The sequence below is a fragment of the Bactrocera oleae genome, chromosome 4 (assembly GCF_042242935.1).
Source record: "Bactrocera oleae isolate idBacOlea1 chromosome 4, idBacOlea1, whole genome shotgun sequence".
NCBI lineage: Eukaryota > Metazoa > Arthropoda > Insecta > Diptera > Tephritidae > Bactrocera > Bactrocera oleae.
The window spans coordinates 12,060,641-12,083,979 of NC_091538.1; the positions used below are offsets into that span (position 1 = coordinate 12,060,641).

Here is a 23,339-nt window from a genome sequence, read left to right on the forward strand (position 1 = left end):
TCGTAATTGTGTAGAATTTTTAGTGCAATTTATGACTATCGTTTATTTGCAACAAAAAATCATTAATATTAGTTCATATTTTAAAAAATTAAAAATTTCAAGTTATGCTTGTCTTCATATACATATCTATTACCATTTTAAAGTGTCATAAATATTTTTATACACAGATATATTTGTTTAATTTTTGTAAATAACGCTAAATAATTTTATTTAAATAAATACCAAAATATGTGTTAAAGTTTAGAGTATCAGCAAACTGTACGTATTAGAAAAAAATCCTAAATTATATTATGCAGACATAAACTATCAGCCACATTTTTTATATATTATAAAAACTCTCCAATACTTTTGTAACAAAAAAAAAAAATCAAAATAAAATTATGTTTGAAAAAAAATTTGTTTGAACTGACTAATTATATGGGTCGAAGGGCGTCAGAATATAGAGATATGTCGTCAGTATATAGAAATATGCTGCCAATACCGAGTGGATATACCTAACTAGAAATTATATTAAATATTAAAATACAAGCTTTCTGGCGGTTGCTTAAAGTACTGAATAATTTCGTGAACGGAGAATGAACTGTCATGGGAACGAGTCCGATATTTCACCTATGAAGTAAGAGTAAAGGTTTTAATGGGTAGGAGATGAAGTAGAATATCTTCAAACTTTCTCCTCGGCTGTCTAACTTTTTCTTGACTGAGCTTGTATCTTGGATGTCATCATTTCAGTCATTTGGGCGAATTGGTAAGGATTGAAATGAACCGTCTCAACTGAAGGTATTTTGAATAATATCTTCGAGTTCTTGTCATCACGAAGAATCGGTGTTTCAACAGCTCAAGTATGCTCGACCCGCTATAATTTCAATGGGAACGGGTGGGAGCTCCGCTCTTTTCGCACGTTCTACTACTGATAGCAAAATTTCGAGGGAGCTTGGCCACCGCTGGACTACCACTATTTCTGGCCTTGTTGTAAGACATTTTGGTCCAAAGTGGGTCGCAAGAAGTCTGGTAAGCCCTTCGCCCTCAATGAGGGTAGCTTTTTCTTAATTGCAGATCTGTTTGGATGCTGAATAGTAGAAACATCTCAACACTTTCAAACACACTTTCAAAAAAAAAAAAAAGAAGAAAAATCGTGGTGAGCTCGTAGGAATAGAAAAACACGCCTAAGCAGATTTCTAATGGCTTCATAACGCTTTATCTACTTTTTCGTTCTGATTATTGGAGTTATATTTTCTGGCTTCACAAAGGACTCACCAAAGGGATCACCAACTTGAGGATCAGCTATTGAACCTAACCTAACCTAACGTAACTAACTTAGACCTCTTTTTCGAATCGATCTTGTCTTTAGATTGACGGGTGCACATAGCTACACTTCGTTTTCGTTCGATTTATTAAGTTTATTGAAAGAAAACCAGTTTTTCAAATTAAAATGCCGAGATGACTATGATTATTTTTATTGCGAATACGGCACGCAATTTTATAATAAATGTCTCATTAATTTCATCTATTATTAATTATGCAATAATTGTTCTTATAATTAAAAAAGTGCTTCGAAAATATAATAGAATTTATTGTTGTTTGTGTATAGAAAAAAATCATCATGGAAAATACAGTGGCGATCAATGAATCGTAACCAAAGCAGCTATTTTTGGAACAAAATCATACTGGCGTTCGCACCGTTAACGCATGTGATGATGATTCATATATATTGGATTTGGTGAATCCACATCCTCGAAGACCATATCTTCTTCGGCATTCCAACGAACACTGCGCACGCTGCCGTACCTGAAGGAGACGAGCGAAAAGAGCGTTAAAAGTGTGCATTGTTGAAGAGAGAGAGAGAGAGAAATAAAATTAAGTTTATTTGGATTTTGGTTTGTTGTTGTTGGCATAAGGCAGCATTGTGACGGCATGCGTAGAGCAGTGAATGTTGTAAAGAAATGTGTGTATGAGTGTTTAGAAAAGTTTAATTTAGTTTTAATTTTTGTTCTATTTGTTTTAATAACGTGGCCTGAACCTGTTCATCATGCCGGGCGGTGGTGGTGGTGGCGGAGCCGTGCGTGGCGGTGTTCGACGCGCGCTGAAAGTAAAGAGAAATCAGAATTAAAGGATACACATAAACAGAAAATATGGTGCTTTTGAAAATTGGTGGTCGAAAACCCCCCAAACCCCGAAACAATGAAAAATTGACTTAAAAATAATTTATCTAGAAATATACTTAATACAGCGTAAATACTAGAAACGAGTTATTTCTTCGCTTTGAAAATTTGCGCCTATTAGAGATATGTCATAAAATGTAAAAGCAGGACTCCCCTTCTTCTTCTACAATCAGTAACACCAACTTCGATTATTCCGATTCTGAGTTGGGGCATAAAAAGATATATCTTAAACGACCTAACCGCAATACCGTTTCAAATTTGACACGGATTGACAAAAAATACATTTTCATGTATTTTATTGTAAATCTTTATTACCGCCTTCAAAATAGGCTCCTGAGCCAATACAAATTTCTATACATCTGTTATAAGCCCCGTGGCCTTCATTGCCTTCATTGCCTTTAGCGAATTTTAGTTTTTTCGGTTTTTGCACATTTTCGAGGCTTCATTCGCTTGATTAATGTACGGTCCTCATCTACATTGTCAAGCATCTCTTTTATGACCTCTACTCGACATGGTTTTTGAAAAAGATTCAGCTCTTTTGGTACGAGTCTACCATTGACACGCTTCATACACAAAACATTGACACAGTGGTATTACGAATTATAATATCGTTTAGAGAGCCGATCATTGATTCGAAAGCAATTGTTCTATAAAATATTAGACTTACGCAGCCACTGCGGCAGAATCTTGCGCCGGCGCACCATATGTCTCACTTTCTTCGATCTCGAAGTCTTCCGTACCGCTACGTTGGCTGCCGAACAGAAAGAAAACAATACATATTATCAATAAAATACATAGCACGTAGAAAATATTGGTTTTGGAGATCACTGGGGCTTGTTGGGTTTAACTAGAGAGAACTAGGTGAATAACTGGACACAATGCATGTGTGTGAAAGAAACTTTGTATTACTTAAACAGGTTGGGTGGGTTCAAAAGTGCGTTCAGCTATTTAATTTTTAGGTTGTAAGCGGTTTCGTGCGGTTTTAAAATTACCAACAACAGCTACTCACAGCCTCTTATGGCGCGGATTACCGGCACGCATTAGATTGGTGACGGCGCGTGTAGTCAATGTCACGCGATGGCGCAGACGCGTCGGTGTACGCGGCATTGGTCTGGCTGGCTGTGCATCGGGACTAGCTTGCAAAACCGGTGTCATGGAGCGACGAGAGGGTCGTTCGTATTTCTCACGTTCGTTGCGACGTCTGACACGTTCGGAGAGCGAGAGAGGATGTAAGTAGTTAGTGGTTGGTAATTATAATCGAATGCATACAATTATTAGCGAAAGTAAAGTTGACTTTGCCGAAAGAGTTATCATTAAAGTAAGTCAACTTTATTTCAACTAATAAAAAGTTGCTTTTGTTTTCTTTGTTGGCATGAAAAATGTTTGAAATTTTGAATCAATACTCAATTTAAGCGCGCCGACTTACAGTTTCGGTTTATTGCGTTCGTTACTGTGTGAGTACGCCGGTTGCTCTCGCTGCTCGCGTCTTACACCAGCGCGTGACTCAGAACGTGTGGCGGCAATACTGCTGGCTGTGGGCGCTGGCTGCCAATTGTCTTCGGCTTCCAAATCGAACTCTTCGGTGGCTTGTTTTCGCCTGAATGACAAGGAAATGGAGTTACAAATTTTAAGAGATGTCGTTTAACATAATATTGGATCAGTATGATGTTAAAATTTGGTTTGATGTGCAGATAAAACTTATCGATACATAAATTTATCGAAATTAAAGCTTACATTTGTGGTCTCGCTTGAGCGCCGCGTTGCTGTTGTGCACTACTGCTGCTCGTGTACATTCTGGGCTGACTGGGCTCTCGCTCCATCGATGTAGCGCGACTGCCACTTGACGAACACCAATTATCTTCGACATCTGTGCCGGTACGACGCCTAAATTAACATTAAACATATACCAAGTTATGTATGTTCCAAGTATACATATTGATTCGCTACTAACTGTTGTGTTCGGCTGCGTGCCGGTGTGCTGGCCGCTACACTCTCACGCGCTCGACTGTGTTCTCGATCACGACTACGCACATCTCTTTGCTCTCGTCTTGGTGGCGGTGATTCTTCAGTGGCTATATCCAGCGTCTCTTCGGTGGCCGTGCGGCGCCTACGAAGAAACATTATAGATTTTCAGCATTTCGAAAGTGAAGCTAACATTTTAAAATAGTATATATATATACATACAGTGGCGGCCGCATAGCGCTGCTCGCACTACGTGGTTCGCGTGCAGCCGAACTAGTGGTTCGTTCTCTACGTCGACTGCGACTGTCCGATCTTTCAGCAGAACGTGATTGCGCCCGACGCAAACCATTTAAACGTCGTTGTATGGTGATTAAATTAAGTCCAACAGGTGTACCGACCGACCATAGTAAGAGTGTTACAAATACGAAAAACCACAAAGCATTGATGTAGTCCACAATATTGCGACATAGGAAAATGCGATTCGCATCGAAGATATCGAAGAAGGGACGACATTTGGCAGTGGTATCACCCAATTGTGATGACATTGTCGCTTTGCTATTTGTCAGATAAGCTTTCAATCTGAAAATGTGAGAAATATGTGTGGTTAGGTGTTTAAGATAACAGTTTCTTGTAAACCTTTCCGTATAAATGCGTGTTTGATTGTTGCAAATCTCCGCCGCGGTCTTTTCCAAGTAACCCTGTACGTTGCGTAGATGATTTAGTGTTTGGTTAACTTGTTTGGCCCAAGGATCACGTTGCAATTCTAAAGCCGTCAAATGATAAAGTATTTCATTCTGTAACTGTTCAAGTGGCTGTAGAATGGATGCCTGTAAACGCTTCGAACGACTGCCGAGTGTAGTCATACGTGAAGAGGTGGCCACGTCTTGAATCTGAGAAAATAGCGTGTTAATTTTAGAAGCAGAAATCAATATTGTCAAATATGCTCGGCTTAACTGAGATTTTACTACTTTGTCGGAATATCAAAAGAGTATTTTGATAAAAGTTTTAACCAAACTAATGCACCTACGAAAACTGTGAGAGTGCAAAGAAATCCTTGATTTACTTTAACTATTGAAATATAAACGGTCATTATATACGGACACTTTCAAAAGTATCGTAAAAGTAAAAGTGGGATATTGACCGAAACTTGGAATTGCGAAATCTTGTTGGCTGTTGAGACTGCTTGAATGGAGATGACGAAACTTTTGGTTGCAATATCTAAAGTTTCTTAAAATCTGGCGACAAAGTTCAGGACTACCATTCTTAGAAAAGGGCTAGGCTACAGCGGAGTCGTAGGAAATTGTACAGCTTCTAAGTTTTCTAGGAAAGGCTAACTGTTTCGATATCATGGAAAAGATCCGAAGATCCGATTGTTAATATATGGTCGAACTCAGGGAGTAATGTAAATTTCGAGAAGTCATTATTCCTGCCTTCTTGACTGTCCCGCTTTTGCAAGATCAATACTGACACAATTTCGATTTTAAATTTTCAGCCATCCATCGGAACTATCAAAAACTGGCTAAACAGATGCGTGATGGGTTCAGCGCTCTTTGTCTACAAAAGTTTTCTGCTTTCACAAAGAGCTTGCCATTAGTAGCCTAAGTCCACGTGTGTTACCATTAGCCGTAGAGTCACCCCAAACCTAGAGGACAAGCAAAGTATGTGAACTTTATCAGCTGCAGCATACCATATAGGTATCTAGAAGATCTCACAGACTATTGGGTACACAACCTAATAATGGGTCTGTTTTGCGAGAAGGAATGTAAAATCTTTAGTCCCATTTGGTAAGCAAAGAGCGTCGGCAATGCAAGAAAATTAGTTCTTTAATGAATTTGATCGCGAACGGGAAGCTCGTTATTTGTTCTCACATTGAGCTGACTAGTATTTTGCATAAAGAGAGTGAGAACAATGAATAAGGAGAGAAAAGCAAAAGAGCTCTTAAAAGTTTCGCCAGTTCATAATTTTACTACATGTCATTTGAAGCTGAGTCGAAGATTTGCGTTTTTCAGATATTTTTGCAACAGCTTAGTTCCTCGCGCGTTCGCATGCCAACGATTGAGCGAAATAAAAAAAGAAAATAAATTGCTTGTGAATCTCGAGATACATTCATTCAAACATATATTATAAATTACTCTAATCTAATACAAATTTAGTGGAATTTCCCAAATGTAAGTAAAGAAAAAGTAAAGTTTAATAGCATTTGGGCTCACCGAGTGGCCCCCAAACATCGCTTACCTGCAGTGCTACCCTCTGCATTTGATCGATGAACGTAGCCAAATCCTTCTCGGGCGTCGGTGCACCAATGCTAACCCGGTATGTGGTTAGATTGAAGGATGAAGTGTGCAGCATATTCTCCAGTATATTCTGTATGGTCTGCGTCAGCGAGAGCATGGTACGTTCGGATACGGTGATTGCATCAATAGCTGTGGTCACTTTTGGGAATTGCTTTAAATCGGCAATTTGTGTGGTATTAACGAATGCATCCAGTTGGAAGACATTGTACGATGCTTGATTTTGTTCACAACCTCTGCGCTCAAGTGCGATTATACACACACACATACACACACGGATGGGTGTAGCAAACCACACAAATAAATTAACCGCAAAAAAAGCACACAACTCGCCGCAGGACGAAGCACGTAAGGCAAAACCGTGCACACGCATGTAAACATACAGGCGCACAAGCGGAACGTTTGCATTGAAGAACACATGATTTGAGTTTATACAGGCATTGAAAAGGCGTTGGAGCCAAGCAACGATTGCTCGAGGTGAGTTATTGTGCATGTGTGTGTTTTCGCACGAGTATTGTGTAGGCGTGTTGATTTGAAGATTATTTCGAGAATTGCGAACATGCAGTGTGGCATTACGAGACGGTTGGAGGGTAGCAGATAAGTCAATAAGTGGTAAAGAAATTTGATAGAATGTTGCATTGTTTCTCTATTTTATATGAGAGTTTATAGTTGGTTGTGTATAGAGGACAGTGGTACGCAATGGAGTTGGGTAACATTATGGGGGCTCTTAGTGGTTGGGTTCTGTTAGTTGTAGCAACATTGACACGGTTTAGAGGTGCAACATTTGTAACGAAGGATACATAATACAGAGCCTTAGAGAGCGGAGTGCTTTCAATAAATCGTAGGTTTATGCGAAAACTTCATTTTAGTGAAGAGTTTCGCTGGGATTGGAGGGCTTATTATGTTTACTTTTAAGATAACAAAAGAGGACTTCTTTAATAGTTAGTATACATATGGTTAGTGGGAAGGCGGTCAACACGAACTCTTGCAAATATTTTATTTTAAGGAAAAAAGTAGAATTTGTAAAAAATATAAACAATCAAAATAAAACTAATAATAGGGTTCTCTTAAAGGGTGCATTTTGTGAGCGCTTTTACAGTTATAAATTGTTGTTTCATATTACGAAAATAGTGTGTGAGGAAACGAAAAAGATCACCTTAAATTTAAATAATTTTTAGAACTCTACAATTAATATGACCGTGCTTTAGTTCGCAGTAACCAAATCTATCTATTGAGACCACAGTCGTTTGCACTTCCCACTAGCAAATATATTTTTTTAAATTAAAATTTCTTATTCACAGGCTATCTAATTATCAACTGGTTATTTATATAAGTTGAAAGACCAGAGATCGGGTTTGTATGAAGTACGTCGCGACTCTTGTATACTTTTTCAACAAGGCAGAGTGCTTGAAGCTTTAAGTTTAAACTCAAGTCAAGAATATACGTTATTTCGGAGTATTTCGTCACACTTCATAATAAAATCTGTCCATATAACCGTGTTTCGTAAAAAATTATTTGTGTAGAACCAGGTAAAGAGCCCAAAAATAAAAAAGCATATTCTTTATGAAACTACAGACACTTACGTCGATTCTCGTTACTTCGACCTTGGCATAACCGTTATAAATACTAGTTAAATTTGAATGAAATGTTTGGTTCTAGGATGGCAACTCGAAAAGTTTGGATCTATGATGTGTATAAAGTAGTTTTAGATCATATCACAGCTGTTCGGTAACTGCCCAGACTCAACTTTCAGAAAACTTATTTTTTAAACAAGCTAAAGAATTTCGTGCTTCGTTGATCAAGTGTATCGAGCAGAAATGAGACTAAGCTGAGAAATAATTCGTAATTTTTCCAAAATTGTCGACTTTTTTTTGTAGGCTATGTACGGAGCGGTTGGTGAGTGCTAAGCGAATCTGTTACTATAGAGAAATATTTTACTTAAAGCTCCGCTGCGTACTGACGACGGAAACTATACCGTTAACTATTCTGTGGGATGAGTTATTAAAGCTATCAGTGGCAGGGTCCCATTCGTTCGCTTCTTTTCATATTTTTCGAAAAATGCCATACCAATGTACGCAAGTATTTATAGTCTATTATTAAAATTTTCTTCTTTGTCCAGCAGTATCAAAGTAAATATATTTTACAGGGGATATTCAAGTGTGTAAAAGTATTTATGTTAATACAAGGAATGATGCTCTAACTCATTATAGTTCATTATGTTAAATCAGATATTAACATAACGCTTACGCAAGCCGCTACAGCGTTATACGGAGCGTAGTACGAGTTTTTGGAGAAGAAGTAGACTACGTTCATCAATAAATATAACGGGTTCATGTGGCAATATTGAAAAATAATGGCGTGTTGATTTAGTCGGACATTTCGAAAACCAAGAGTGGGATGAGCGACGTGTGCACACATTTTCTGTATGCAAGAGGAGGTCCAGCAGATCGGTGAATAAAAAGGAAGCACGTACAGTATCAAGCTAATTGGATTTATGGCTTTGCTTCATATGTAACAATAATTTTCCGGCTTTAATAATTTGAATTGGTGTGTTGGAGCCACGTGCGCTACGGCTACAATAAGTATACGTTGGATGCATAACAACTACCATGTGGAGGGAAGTGGATGAGGGGCTATAAGGTAGCGTTAGTGTATAGCTACAATTACAAGATAGGTATGTGTGTGTGTGTGTCTGTATGGTAATGTTGGCTTATCATAACGAAAATCTAGCATCAGTAATTCAATTTACAACAATCTCTACTTGTCTAATTCGTATGCTTCGGCCATTTTGCTTGTTCATACCTCAGCGCCGTTGCGAGGCTAACATTTACAATTGAGCGATTCACACCTTCCGGCCGTAGTAGTTCACCAATGATGCCCGTCTGTGGTTCGTGTGCGTACACATAACCCGGTTTATCGAATAACTTACCCAATAAATGATAGCTGGGCGCATCAGATACATCCGCAAGCTGATTGTTACCCCAATTACCAGCTGTACCGGTAACGCCAGCATTTGCCGTCGCTGTCGCATCATACATTGAACGACAGAGAAAAACTTCCGTGTTACCGCCTATGGCCAGTGTCAGTACACCGTATAAAGTAATACAGATGCTGCCCAAACAGATAATCAGTACGGACATCAGCAGCACAACGCCAGCTTTTACGTTCGATTCGCATAGGAAGCAACAGTAGGACATGAGACCGAAGAGCAGCACCCAACCGATAACCAAGGCAGCCACCCAACCTGCTGTCCAATAGGAGTTGGACCAACTTTGCAATTCCTCATAGCTGGGTTCGAGTGTCGGCCAAACGCTCTGTAAGCGTTCGAGCAACGCATTTATGGTGGAGGTGAGCATTTGCGCATTGGCTTTCGTGCGATGCCGTATGCTCTCCAGCTGCTCGAGGGTATCTGTGTGGAAAGAAAAACAACAGAAATTGCTAGTGAGTAAGCGTCACATATGCGAATGAAATTTTACGTAGCATACGGCGTTGTACGGCTTCCCTACATATATGCATTCCTACTGGAAGTCAACATCTAATCAACTATTTCGGCAATTGTTTACTGTCTGGTCAGCGTAAATTAAGCACAAAATTCATTTGTAGCTGTCAATTAAGTGAGGTTAAATTGCACGTTTTGCCAAGGTAAGGTGAAAGAGGAAGAGAGAAGCTAACGCCAATTAAGTTGCGTACATTGTTTTTGAACTTGTCTAAAACTCTGGTTTATCTAATATTATAAGGAAGTTCGAAAGACTTGTTGTGAAAATAAACTGAGTATTAAAATTTATCGGATTACACTTTATTAGCCTGTGGTGTTAGAAAGATGAGATTTCGTATTAAAAAACGTCTAATACAGTTTTGTGAACGTTTGACTCAGTAATGTTTGGCCACGAATCAAACATACATAGACACCAGCAAAGAGAAAAGCGTAACATAGTTTATACAATAGGTTTTCTTCGATAAAAGTAAACACCAGTCAGCCGGCTGAAAATGTTGAAATCGCATCACTTTTGAAGCGATAATTACAAGTGATCAAAAGTGGGTTTAATGATCAGGACGGTTTTGCTAGGCAGGGAATCATTTCCTATGAGCTCTTCACTCAGTCCAAACTCTTATTCCGGAACTGTACTGTCAACAGTTTGACTGTCTGAAGGAAGCAATCACTTAAAGGCGTGCAGCTTTGGCTAATAGGATAGGAATTGTATTCCACTTGGAAAATACGAGGCCACACACGTCGATAGTGACTCGCCAGGATTGGTTGGCAGGTTCTTATGCATTCATCTTATAATCCGCCTCCAAGTGATTACTACTTGCTTCTGTTTATGGCGAATGACTTGGCTGGTAAAAGTGAGCTTGAAAGCTAGCTTTAAAGCAAGCTTGTAATAATCAACTGACTTAATTTTTTGCCAATAAGCACGAAGCATTATGAATACACACGTCAACGGTGATTCGCCAGAAGCTCTAGGAGTTTGATTAAAAAGTTTTTATGCATCGACCTTATAGTCCGGACCTGGCTCCATGTGATCGCTATCCATTTCTGTCTATAGCTAAAGATTTTGCCTCCAAGGCAACTTTTGAAAATTGACTGTCCCAGGTTTTTGCCAACACGGTCGAGGGTTTCTATGAGAGTGATATTTTGAAAAAAACCTTCAAAATGGCAACAAGTTATCAAACAAAACGGTGCATATTTTGCCTACAACGCTTCATTCTAACTATGTTAAGTTAACACTCAATTTAATGTGAAAATAATCGATTTCTTTTTACTAGACGAATACTGATAACATTGATTGACATATTCAAAATATATCGATATTTTCGTGAAAATTGTTGGGTCACTACGTCCTCTTGTCTATCTATCGTTTTTAGATAGCTCATTTGGTTTAAATGAGAAATCAATTATAAATCACAAAGAAAGGCTCATTTCGGAAACTTAGAAACATTTTTTTTTATCTTTTATTTTGCTAGTAAATCTTTACTAAATTCACTAAATTATTATCAAAGTGCTAAAAAAGATAGCTCGTTACTCACAGTTCCGCTCATATGCTGTGTCGTGTTTCACTTGTTGCGGGAAATTGCTGAAAATTGAACGTGACACACCAACCTCAGATGTCAAATTCTTGACAGTCGCACCAAATTCAATTTCGCCCAAGTAACGCATGCGAAAGATGGTCTGGTCCTCTTGTAGCTGGCAAATAGTCGAAAAAAAAATTAAATAGAATTATGAAAGAAATACCTACAAAGATGAAAAAGCAGATCCTGGCAGCAAAGCTGTCATAACTCAAAAAATTTAAAAGGAAAATGGTAAAAAAAAGAAAATGTTAAAAAAGAAAAACTGCAAGAAGTGCGAAGTGCAAACGTGAAATGAAAATTTCATTTGTCAAATGTCAAATACCAGTGGAGCTACTAGTCAAACTCAGTGCAAAGGGTTGGATAGTTTAGAGGCCGACACAAAACGAAAATAAACGTAAAGAAACAATATTATCAAAGAAAAAAAAAACACTCTACAACAAATGCACAAATAACTGTCACACAACGTTGTAGCTGCTGTCAAACTACCGTTACAAGAGCAGGCACATACCTACATACATATGTAACTACACACTACATAACACAAAAACATGCATTTGGCTAACCAACCGTTTTCAGCGCATCAATAATGCCATTCTCCTCGAAGCTTCGTATGCGCAGCGTATCGCAGAGCGGTCGGTCACGATAGGTGCACTGTCGTTGCAACACGGACAGTTGTATCTGTAGTTCCTCCATGCGTGCAGCGGCCTCTTGCGAAATCTTTAAAGCACGCCCCACTGTCTCCTGCAGCATTAGTACACGATATATCAACTCTGCGTTGGCTGTGTTGAAAGGAAATAGAGTTGAAAAAATTAGTAAAAAAAAACATGAATAAAGGAACAAAAGTGACTTCACAACTTCGGAAAGTCATAATAAAGCCCAACACAATTGCGTAGCACATGCAGAAATATACTCGTGTATGATGGTATACTCGTATTGCTTCGGTATGTCTAGGCAAAGACTCAACTCTAACAAGCCATAACTTGTCCAACTTCATAATGCGCGCAATAAAACATATTACAACAAATGTAGCTAAGATCTTAAAATAAATATTTTGTTAGATTATGTTACATGTAATATACAACTATACACATAACGGTACATATTACTGTACTGGGAGTATCCTTTTTATTATTACAAAGCATGTCGAGTTTAGAATTCAATACATAATAGGTATATGCTCTCGAGTGCTTGTAAATTTATAATAGTACAAGTGAAACAGATTTCCTCGCATTTGACAGAATTGCATTACTACCGTTAGTGATATATGCTACAGAGAAATATAATCCGATTACTCATACACGGTTAGTTTTTGTTATGAGTTTATGGTTGACCTATGGTTGTTGTTAAGAGCATTCCTTTATTTCTTGCGATGCAGTAATTTTTCTTCCTTAAGAAATCTCAACAGCTAGTCGCTTTTCAATTTCTTCAATACGAAGTCCCAACAGCTTTCTTTAACCATCGGTATTGATGTCTTTGCCCTTTCCTAGATAATCTATGTGATCTCTATCGATTGAACCTCGATGAGAAATAATGAAGTCATGTTTCATCCATCTTCCATCTCAGTTCTAACACAGAATTATCCCAATTTTGCTTTCTTATAACTGTCAAAAATAATAAAAGAAAACTGAAACTTTAATATAATTGACGTAGTAAGCCTCTCTATGACCATACGATTTTAATTTCTTTCTCATTACTTTGGAAATGATCTCCATTCGGGATCTTATAGTTTAGCGTAAATGGCCTGCCATCATTTTTATAACAATATACCAACTTTATCTAGTAATAGTTAAACAACCGTTAATATAACCTAATTTTTTTCTATTTCACTTATGAGTACTCAGCATGAGCAAACCGACTACTCTTAAAAAATCTCATTCTATTTCAAAACTTTCTGCAGGTACACTTATGGCTTGTGTAAGCATTTACGATTTAATTTTCCCAACAATTTCACCTTACCCAAGCTGATGGTCGCCAATGAATCATATGCCAGCTCAATGCCAGTGTGTGCTGAAATTTCCGCTTGAATTGGCTCCCCTAGGAGAACATCAACGTCTGCACAGTCAAAGTAGAGAACATATAAACCAGCAATGCCGTTAGGTCCATTATGCACAAGCCGGTCCATTCGGCAGACAGATAGTGGGTTTGGTTAGACGAATGGCCGCCAGCAACAAAACGGACGAGAAACAAATAAATAATATGAGTGCATAAAACGGCAGTGAGTTGTAAGGAGGCGACAACATGGCTTGGGTAAAATATGAATTATAACTTTGGTTGTAAAAAAAAAAAATGCAGGGACCACGAGATCATATACTTGTAGGTCCATACATACAATTACAAACACTTGATTGTGACGCTACGCATACTGACCTTCCAAGTCTTTGACAACTTTTTCGACAGCTACATGAAAACCATTATCCAATTTATGTTTGATTTGTAAGTGTGTGTCTTTGAGAAATACTTCCATGTCGTGCACAGTTGATTTGACCATTTCGGGTGTCATTTCAACGTTGGTAGCCAGACGGCTGTTCGCATAAAATATGCAAAAATCGCACAACCTGCAGGGAAAAGTGTGGTGAAATAGGCGAAAAAAAAATTATAACAAAAAAATATCCACAAAGATAGACAGCAAATTGGAAAACTTTTAAATTTTTTAAAATTCCCATGAAATACATAGCTTTCACTTGCTGGGCATACTCACGCCAAGAGCAGAAACGTTATCCAGAGCGTAACCACGGACGCACTCTTTCGACAGTTCAACGCTTGTTGTAACGAATCGTCATGGATGTTGACAGGTGCGTTGCGTATGAATTCCGCTTCGTCCTGGTCGGCGCGTCGCCCGCAACACCAAGCGCAGGTGGAGATGAGCGGTACAAGCGCCAGTATGGCGAAAATGCTCATGAGTGCGATGAAACCCGATTCGATTTTGATCGCCTATAAAGAGTGACGAAAGTATAAATAGAGAAGCGGAAGTAAATTTCAAATTGCTAAGATTATTTAAAAATAACAGATTGAAGCATTTAATAATTTATTGTTAAATTATTTCTATTTTTAGTTGTAAGTGCGCTCTTAGACATACATATCAAGTGATTGTTCTTACATCTTTGGTAAAATCGATGAGTGTGAGGTTGGAATGCAAAAACTGACGCACCAAATCTGACAGAAAAGAAACAAAATTAAAGGTTAAATACAGTTATATCAAATATATGACAGCAAAAATACTATTTATTCAAATATTTTAACATTTGAATGTATCATACGCACTCACAACATCACCACCACACACCAAAAAATATATTTTATTGCTGGCGTGATATAATAATACCGGTGTAGTAATAACTAATACTGCTTCAATTATAAGAGATCACATGCTTTTGAAAAGAAAAAAAATTCTACCAGTGACATCACATGACGTATTATCACATCACGCGATATAATGTAATATGATTATCATATGACGTTTATCAAATGATTTAATTTTAGATGCTATCTTTTCATAATATGATGCATTATTAGGCGATTTCTTTACATCACATGATGTGCAATCATATGATGTTAATTTAAATGAGGTATCACTTCATATATTTTTTATGATATATTATCACTTCACCATCGACATTATAAACAGGCGTATGCATCATTTGTAGGTAACTAAATGGTTTTTGTTGTAGTAAGCAGAGCTACGCGGTAGCCGACGTCGGAGGTGCTTTGAGTTAGTAATAAATGGGTGGAACTTAAGTAAAGCCAATCCGAAATATTATTTTTATCAAGAACCGAGGCTCTTATCACTCGATACGATATCACTCTTTCTGACTCTAAAATAAAAATCAAGTTGAAAGGAAAGATCTGATAAGAGCATTTCAATGTAAGTAATTACATTATATTAAAGCGTTGGTTATTGGTGTCGGTAGTGGGCAAAAATATAATTATGCCATAAAAACTTGCGTCTTTAAGGTTGCCGCAAAACTAAGTTTACTTCAGTTGATAAAACTTTATATTGACTCAAACCAAAACAAGTATGTAAAAAGGACAATTTCTGCGCTTCAAAATAAGTTTATCCTAAATATTTTATTTTTATTCGGGTTCTCCGTGGTACAGTTCAAGCGAAATACCAAGCAATTTCAGGTACATATTTTTTTAAAATAATTTTCACGATCAGTTATGATGAAATGCTTTATTAACCTTAAGATACGAAGACCACTAAGGAGCTCTCCAAAAAATACCTTACTTTGACTATTTATTTTGTGAGTAGAGGGAAAGGAATCTAGTTTCTCTATTATAGGCTCTACTAAATATCAAAAATCTTTGAAATGACAGTTTGATACAAAATGGCGGCTACTGTGGCAATCTTCGGAAATACGTTTTCCAAGAAGCGATGTTGCTTCTAGGAACTCGTGCTATCTGCAGCCAAATAAAAAACAAGATCTCAACTACATACAATTTCATGGTAAAAAGTATGAATGCTTTTAGTTTTGAAACATTTTTTAACAAAATGGTGTACAGTTAAAAAGGGTTAAATTTTTGATTAAAAAAAATAATAATATTAAAACATTTATTATTAACAATGAAAATATCGTACGTAGTTTACTATATAATATTATTGAGAAGCTATAGTTTTCATTTAAAAAAGATAGGTGTGATAAGCTGGGCGTTTCAGCATTGCCAGATTTATAAAATGCAGTTTCGAGTAAAAAGTCTCACTTACTAAAGACGTTCGGGCCAGCTTGACACTACAACGCACAAAAACGCTTTATTGAAAATTAAAGAGCTTAAATTATAAATAAAAGTTATATAGAAATAGTATTATATCGGATATATAAGAAATATTTTTGAAATCAACGGAAGTTTTAATAAAATATGTTAAGATTAATTTTTCATGAGGCATAGAAAAATCACACAAAAATATTTTTAACGGTTATTTTACTTTGACAAAGCTTTGACCAACTATTGTGGGTTACACTCACCACACGCTTAGTATCTACAATTGCACATGTGGCACAATATTGAGCGCAAATACATCATGCATTCCGCCCATGCTGCAACAGCTATAAATAGTTTGGGCCATAGACTATAATTCGGTAATAAAATGCCGTAACATGCATACAAATCTACATACACACATACGTACATACATACTTACTCAAATATCTATGTGTTATAAAATTGATTGCGTATGCGGTGAGAATGGGTACGTTAATGTAAATTAGTGGACATAGAAAACGAAAACACAAATAAATAAATGTGTGTAAGTGTGTGTGTCAGAGTCGCTTTACTGCAAATATTTTACTATCACCTCTCTGCATCAATTGGGTTGCGTGTCGAAAATTCAACAGTTCATTTTCACACTTTGCCGCCCATCGCTTTACCCTGGCATCGCCATACATACCATATAGAAATGTATGCATACATGTATGTGTTAGGCACCACATGGTGGCCGCGCTTGAATGCACTTAACTGGCGTCACTAAATTCTGAAATTAGATACGACTGTGCCGTTAAAATGTCCAATTGAGTGTCCAGAATAATATATTTTAGGCGCGACTTAATTCACTTTGTACATATGGAGGTTTGCGGGGTACATACCCTGCAGGAAATGTGAACTTTTGTATATGGTCCACCGCCACCTGCGTAATATTGCCGAACTAACAGTGCTAAGTAGGGAAACATTTTGGTTTCATTCTTATTATGTAGACCCGACAAATATTTTTGAGAAATATTGTCGGATTTACTGAATAGTAAGTTTTAGACGTTTTTTTGTCCATTGGCGAACTTAAATTTGGCTCACGTCATATTACCTAAATCCGACAAATATTTTTGAGGAATACTACGGAATTTATTGAGAAATATATTTAAGGTGTCTGATATGCGTATAACCGAATGTCATGCGAACCTTTTTTTTCGAAATTGTCATATACAGCGCTTCTAATATTTCCACTGCTTGAATGAATTTAGCATACCTCTTTTTCTCTGCAGGGCATGCAGGGGCATATATTTCAGTACGTGTTGGGTACGTGTGGGTCTAAACGTGTTCGTGCGAATTTCGGCATTGTTGTTTGTTAGTCGGTGATCTGCTTAGTGAGTAGCACTCGCCTCCATCAATTGGTAAACATGAAATATTTATATGACCATCAATATGTCTATGTGAATTGTGGTTGTTGTTTACTTAGGTTCAATGTTCTTGCCGAGTTGTATGTTAGGTTAACTGGTGGTTGGTATTTTAAAGTCTGCTTTGTGTTTTTTTCCTCTACGGCTGTATGACTTAAATTGGGATAAAATAGAAATTTTTCATATTCAAAACTGAGAAACCATTAAAAATGAAAAAAGAGTAAGCGTTAAACTTGCGAAATTACACAACTTTTGGGAAATTAACTCTCAAATCCATAGATCTATCATTAGAAATCACTCATTAGAAAGCATTAACGCGACCTGAGTCAATACTAATGAAATTCTTTACTAACTAGCAAACTGAGACTGGGTCAAGGCTTGGCAATAAGTTGAGGCAAAGCAGTCAAAAAATCTTTATGAAACAACACCCATCTCATTCTCAATGCTCCACATGCATAGTTTAAGGGATATTTCCGGTTAGCCCAGGTAGTAGGTCCTACCATCTATGTATAAAGGACATTTTTTTAACCTTATCTTCGTTCAGATAACTACTTCATCCGCCATAAAGACTGTTTTGCAAAAAGTGTGGAAATTGAAGGAGATATTTCAAACATGAAGTCTTCGAAACAGTCGGGTTCAGATGCCGGAATAGAGATGTATTTATATCACCAACCAGCACCGTAGCACAGAACAGCACTTTGGCACTTTTATTGACATAAAGAACAGCATCTATAGTTCTTAGTACTGATGGAATTTTGACAGATGGTTGTCAGATAAATATTTGAAGAAGCAATGGCTCTATATTGAAGAATAAGTGTTTGGTATGTATTTTGGTAAAAATTAAAATAATTTGGAGAATTAATGGGTTAAGACACAAACTTAGCAATGAAAGCTCAATTAGGTGAAAGCTTTTCTTAAAGCTGTCTTATAATCTTGGACAAACAAGCTTGTATGTGTTCGAAAAGGACTGGAAAATGATAGAATGCTTAAGAAGATGAGCTGTCGCAGCTAAGATGTTTATAGATCAAAATTAATTAAAACTTTATAGTAATTTTAAAACAATATGCTACTTTAGTAGGATTCACTGCTTGTTGGACCTAATTAAAATTAATTCAATTAACATTGTTGATGATATTTCAATGTACTGCATCTTTAAAGCGCGTATATTAAGTATGTCAATCACAATGTAAGAGTAATCTTTACAAGAATACTTAAAAATCTCGAACCAATTCTTAATTTCGCCTAACTTTAATGTTAAGCGAATGTATACATATATGCAGCACCTCTTACGCACCTGCCAAATGCATATTAATCACAATTTTCCATGCAGATTATCAATCACTCGTACCTTCAATTCTTAGTCTCTCATTTACCTCATTCACACATTTCCCTCATCTTACACATTCACTCATATTTTCTCACCATTTACAACAACCATTACTTCCTGCAATCACACACGCACGCACATACCACCTACGAGCACAAACTTACCGAGTGGCAGTTCCGTTGGCGTGATAAGCGATAAAAATTCACTGACGTAGGTAAAAGCGACCGGACCCGGTGTGATATCCATACCCGGTATGCTGTATGTAAAATATGTTGATGTTGCTGGTGTTGTTGTTGCGGATGGCAGTGTTATGTTACTATGTAGTATATTATTATTATAGTTATGTATATCCATACTGGCTACCGCTGCGACTCGGTGAGTGTGTGAGAATTCGTTAAAATGGCTTGCTGCTGCCGCTTGCAGCTCCGTTGCGTTCTTTTGCAACTCGCTTCGTGCGCACTCTGCTCAAGTTTGACCAAGCGGTTATATGTGGCTTTTTATAATACTATTGTATTTGTTATGCTTGCAGTCGGTATTTATTGCTCTACGAATTTCACACTGCTTTAAATATGTATTGTTGTTGTTATTTAATTTTTCTCTTCCGCTTTTATGCTTTCTATCGTCTGGCTGGACGTGTTTAACACGCGTTTATGAATTCCTTTGTGTGTGTGTGTGTGTTAAGTTACATGGGTGTGTGGCGTCCAGTTGCTTTTATGGAGTTCGCTGTGTGAAAAGGTATTAAATAAATTGAATTTGACTGGACACCTTGTGAATAAAATAAATATTAAGTGAAGTGAATTGAGCTCGCATGGAATACTTTCATAGAGATGGGGGTAAAAGTTGTCATGTATGAATTTATGAAAGAAGTTGTCAAAGTGAGTGTATTGTATAATGGAGAAAGTGAGAAGCACAGGTAACCTCATTATAATGCGATTAGACCAAGTGCGAATACAATTGAAAATGAAAGCATACAGGTGTGACTTGCTATGAACTGAGAGGTTATTGAAGAGTTTTTTTTGGAAAATTAATTAGGTTAAAATTATAAGAATTAGAAAATATACGCATGTACATGTAATTTAGTATATTCAATAGCAGCATTGACTGGGTACCAAGTGTTTAAATAAAATTTGCAAAAATTTTAACACTCTTCAATCAGTTTTTGCACTTTGAAGCTAGGAGTACACACTTTTCATTTTGTATTTTTACTTCGTTGTTTTATTACAAATGTACTGAAAGCTTTCCGTTGTGATTTGTTATTAAAGCTCACTTTAGAATCCAGTATTCCTAGATGAAGAAAAATATCACAATATTTGAAAAAAAATAATGCCTGCAGGTCGCACTATTAAGGCATTAAGCGATAGTCTTACACTCTTTCCTTAAACAATTTTAAGGTACTTCTCAAACCTTTCTCTTATATAGTCAGTATCCAAAGTCAGTGTAACGCGTTTGGTATTAATAGCTGCATTAAATTATTTTAGAATGTTGCTAACCCCAAAATGTATGCTACACTATCTGACTGTAGCCAGTCTACATGCATAATACCAAATGCTAAGAGATGTAGTAAAGGCTAAGCACCCATCTGAGTTCGCAAAGTAGATACTCGGATTTATGTATATACAAGTCAACAGTATGATGAGACGAGCTGAATTTTCAAACTTCTGTCTATCTTTATAACTTATACATAGGTTATTTTGTGAGATATTTGAATAGAGCTAAGTGGAAATTGTTTTCAAACATAATCTCACCTTCCACAAATCACCATATAGCCATAGTAATTTTTTTTTCACTCCAAAAATAATTATACTGATAAATATCTTCCTCTAGTCGAAATTTAATTCTGACACATGGCAATTTTTAGTACATGATGTAATGGACAAAAACAAAAATTAAAAACAAAAAAACCTGACTGTGCTAATTGTTGCACACACTGTTGCTGTTACCATCCTTGAAATTCGCCTTGAATTAGTTTCTGCTTATTTTGCCAACTAATTTCATTACAGCGCGTTCGGCGTCGCTTTTCGCCACCTTTACTTTCGGTCATCATTCGGTTAGCTTTTCTCAAGAGGCAATTTTTTTCGTCTACTGAAGTGGAAACACGATTTTGCCATACCACCCTTCACACACCACATGTAATTGCCCACATAAGTTATTACTGAATAATGCTTTCGACTTTTTTTATTTTACCAAAGATAGCCACTTTCACTTTCTTCCAAAGAAATTTTAAAAAAGAAGCAGATTGTTCTCTGCATAGCACATAGCACATAGCATATGTATGTATTTGTGCATTTTTTGTTAACGTGTTTACATACACACATACACATTATTGCTCTTTAAAGCTTTCTGCATTATTTTAAGCTGTTGTTTTTATTGTTTTTAGCTCATTTCCAGCGCTGAGCCGAAGCGTCGCTTGGAAACCATAGAAGCGTCGAACGCAGACGGTGTGTATTTACATGGTGACTACACATACATACATATACAGCAATGCATAGGTAAATATGCTCGTTTTCTTTATTTAAGCCCGCTTCGTATTTTCTTCGCTACTTGTACCAATGTCTGTGCCTTTGGGCAGCAAAGAGCAACAAAAAAATTTAAAAGAAATTGCAAAAAATAGCACAAACCAATAAATAGTATTTTTACGCTCGTAAGTGGGTCATTAAAATTTCATTGAAATCGTGTGCGCACATGCTCACACATACATATTTATACACATTTTTGCAAACATTGTTCGTTTGCTGGAACATATACAGGTGTGTGTGTGTGTTTAGTGCGATATCGAAATGCAGCAGTGCATATTTCAAGGCGCTGAAGACCGCTATATATGCTCAGTGGTTTCTTTTAGCATTTCTTTTCTTTGGTGTGTGTGCTTGTGATTTTTCCCAAGGATATTCACGTACATACAAAATGGAGCTATTAAAGTAGCTTAAGTGCCTTGGAAGGATGCAATTTGTAGGCTAAGTGCATTTACTTAGATTTGCTTGCGAAAACCAAGCGAAGTGCAACAAGATAATAATATTTAGTGCATTATTTCTGCTATTGTTTTATTTCTTATGCGCAATAAATTTAGCTGTTTTTTAAATTAGATTTAATATTTTTCAAATCACATTTTCATATCAAATAAGAATCGATAATTCTAAGTATTTCCTTGTATGTGGATTGCATTTTTATTAGTCACGAACCTTTATAATTATTGTGAACGTTAAGAAGCAGGTCTCTCCATTCTCCCAGTGTGCTTGAGAGCATCTTTATAATTATTGTGAACGTCAACGAAAAGGTCTCTTCACTCTACTAATATATTTGAGGGCTTTTAAATCGAAGTAGTAGATATTTTTGTCCATCTTGGAAGTTAAGTAAGTAACGAGGGACTATGTGCGATTGTAACCGAACATTTTATACTCTCGCAAGTCGGAAATCACTATAGAGGGTATAGTGGTGCTAGGGAAAGTTCTGCACTGTTTGCTTTACCTTTTGAGACTACTCACGCATACTCGAGAACATTAGGTTAGGTCAGGTTAGAAGGTAGATCCGAAGAAGGATCAAACTTGGACTGCTTAAACGCCGGTCCATTGTGGTACCTTAAACTCCTATAAGCTGGATCAGAAGACCCTTACATCTCGACAAAGCGCTTTGTGCCTATAACAAAAAAGTCTGCTTGTCCGCCGAAAGTGTGATTGCCGAGATGTTTCAGTCTCAGCCTAGGAAAAGCCGGAGAGAAAGTGCCGGGATGTAATCGAGAACATATTTGTACAGAACTTTATGAAGATAACTCACACACTGACCGATATATTCGGCGTAAAGTCTGGTAGAATAAGACTAATAGATAATTCGCCGACAGAATTTATACATTTGCAGTATTAAACTATAGCATATCCGAATTCATATATTTTTGTGATAATAAGCTATATATTGGATATACTATCGCCGATTTTAGACGTAAGCTTACATTGGCTAAACTGTTGACCGATGTAAATGGTATGATATAAAGACAACCGAACATTTAAAATTTTGTATATCAGGTATTTGTGAGCTAGGGGAACTAGCCAATGAGAATAATATGCATATACAAGTATCACAGATTGGTCGATAAGTCAGCCATAGGGTCCACCTATTCGGTATCTAAGGGTTTGACATATCTTAAGGGTACTAATTGTGCAAAGTTTTATTCCGGCAACTTCGTTGGTGCTTCATTTCTATACTACAATATAATGTGAAAAAATCTACAGAAATTTAAGATTTTGAATTAAAGAAATTTCTTTGCAATGTAACAAAAACATATCAACACAATGTTAAGCATCAAATTTAGTTCAAAGATATAGGATTTCCAGAAAAAGTGGTCAGTGCCATGGCTATTGTCAAAAGTTGACATCAATTATTATGGAGTTCTGCAGCTCCATCTTGTCTGTAAAACTTTATGCTTCTGAAGTATTTAGTTAGT

The 23,339-nt window shown here is 36.8% G+C and overlaps 1 protein-coding gene across 3 annotated transcripts; it reads right to left on the minus strand.

The window, feature by feature from the left end:
- Positions 1-1,549: 1,549 nt before the first annotated feature.
- On the minus strand, positions 1,550-19,825 carry prom (prominin). 3 transcript variants are annotated; one of them, XM_070109243.1, is made up of 18 exons: positions 19,072-19,824; positions 14,577-14,632; positions 14,178-14,410; positions 13,847-14,034; positions 13,436-13,531; positions 12,047-12,258; positions 11,438-11,594; positions 9,215-9,821; positions 6,357-6,648; positions 4,758-5,011; positions 4,344-4,700; positions 4,111-4,266; positions 3,894-4,043; positions 3,586-3,756; positions 3,169-3,360; positions 2,827-2,910; positions 2,018-2,080; positions 1,550-1,785 (listed from the first exon to the last, which is right to left on the minus strand). In XM_070109243.1, the coding sequence occupies exons 1-18, from the start codon at positions 19,259-19,261 to the stop codon at positions 1,680-1,682; spliced, it is 3,564 nt and encodes a 1,187-aa protein (XP_069965344.1). In that variant the 5' UTR covers positions 19,262-19,824; the 3' UTR covers positions 1,550-1,679. The 3 variants fall into 3 exon arrangements, with proteins under 3 accessions (XP_069965344.1, XP_069965345.1, XP_069965346.1); XM_070109244.1 differs by lacking the exon at positions 2,018-2,080 and having other exon boundaries at positions 19,072-19,825; XM_070109245.1 differs by lacking the exon at positions 3,169-3,360 and having other exon boundaries at positions 19,072-19,820.
- Between the last annotated feature and the right edge of the window lie 3,514 nt (positions 19,826-23,339).

What these genes read in the sequence shown, in the direction of transcription:
- prom (XM_070109243.1), bottom strand. Translation starts at nt 19,261, where the DNA reads ATGGATATACATAACTATAATAATAATATACTACATAGTAACATAACA. An exon ending in ATAACGTTTCTGCTCTTGGC is followed by an intron (nt 14,035 to 14,177) that starts GTGAGTATGCCC and finishes TTTTCCCTGCAG; the next exon opens with GTTGTGCGATTTTTGCATAT. An exon ending in CACAGCATATGAGCGGAACT is followed by an intron (nt 9,822 to 11,437) that starts GTGAGTAACGAG and finishes CTTTCCACACAG; the next exon opens with ATACCCTCGAGCAGCTGGAG.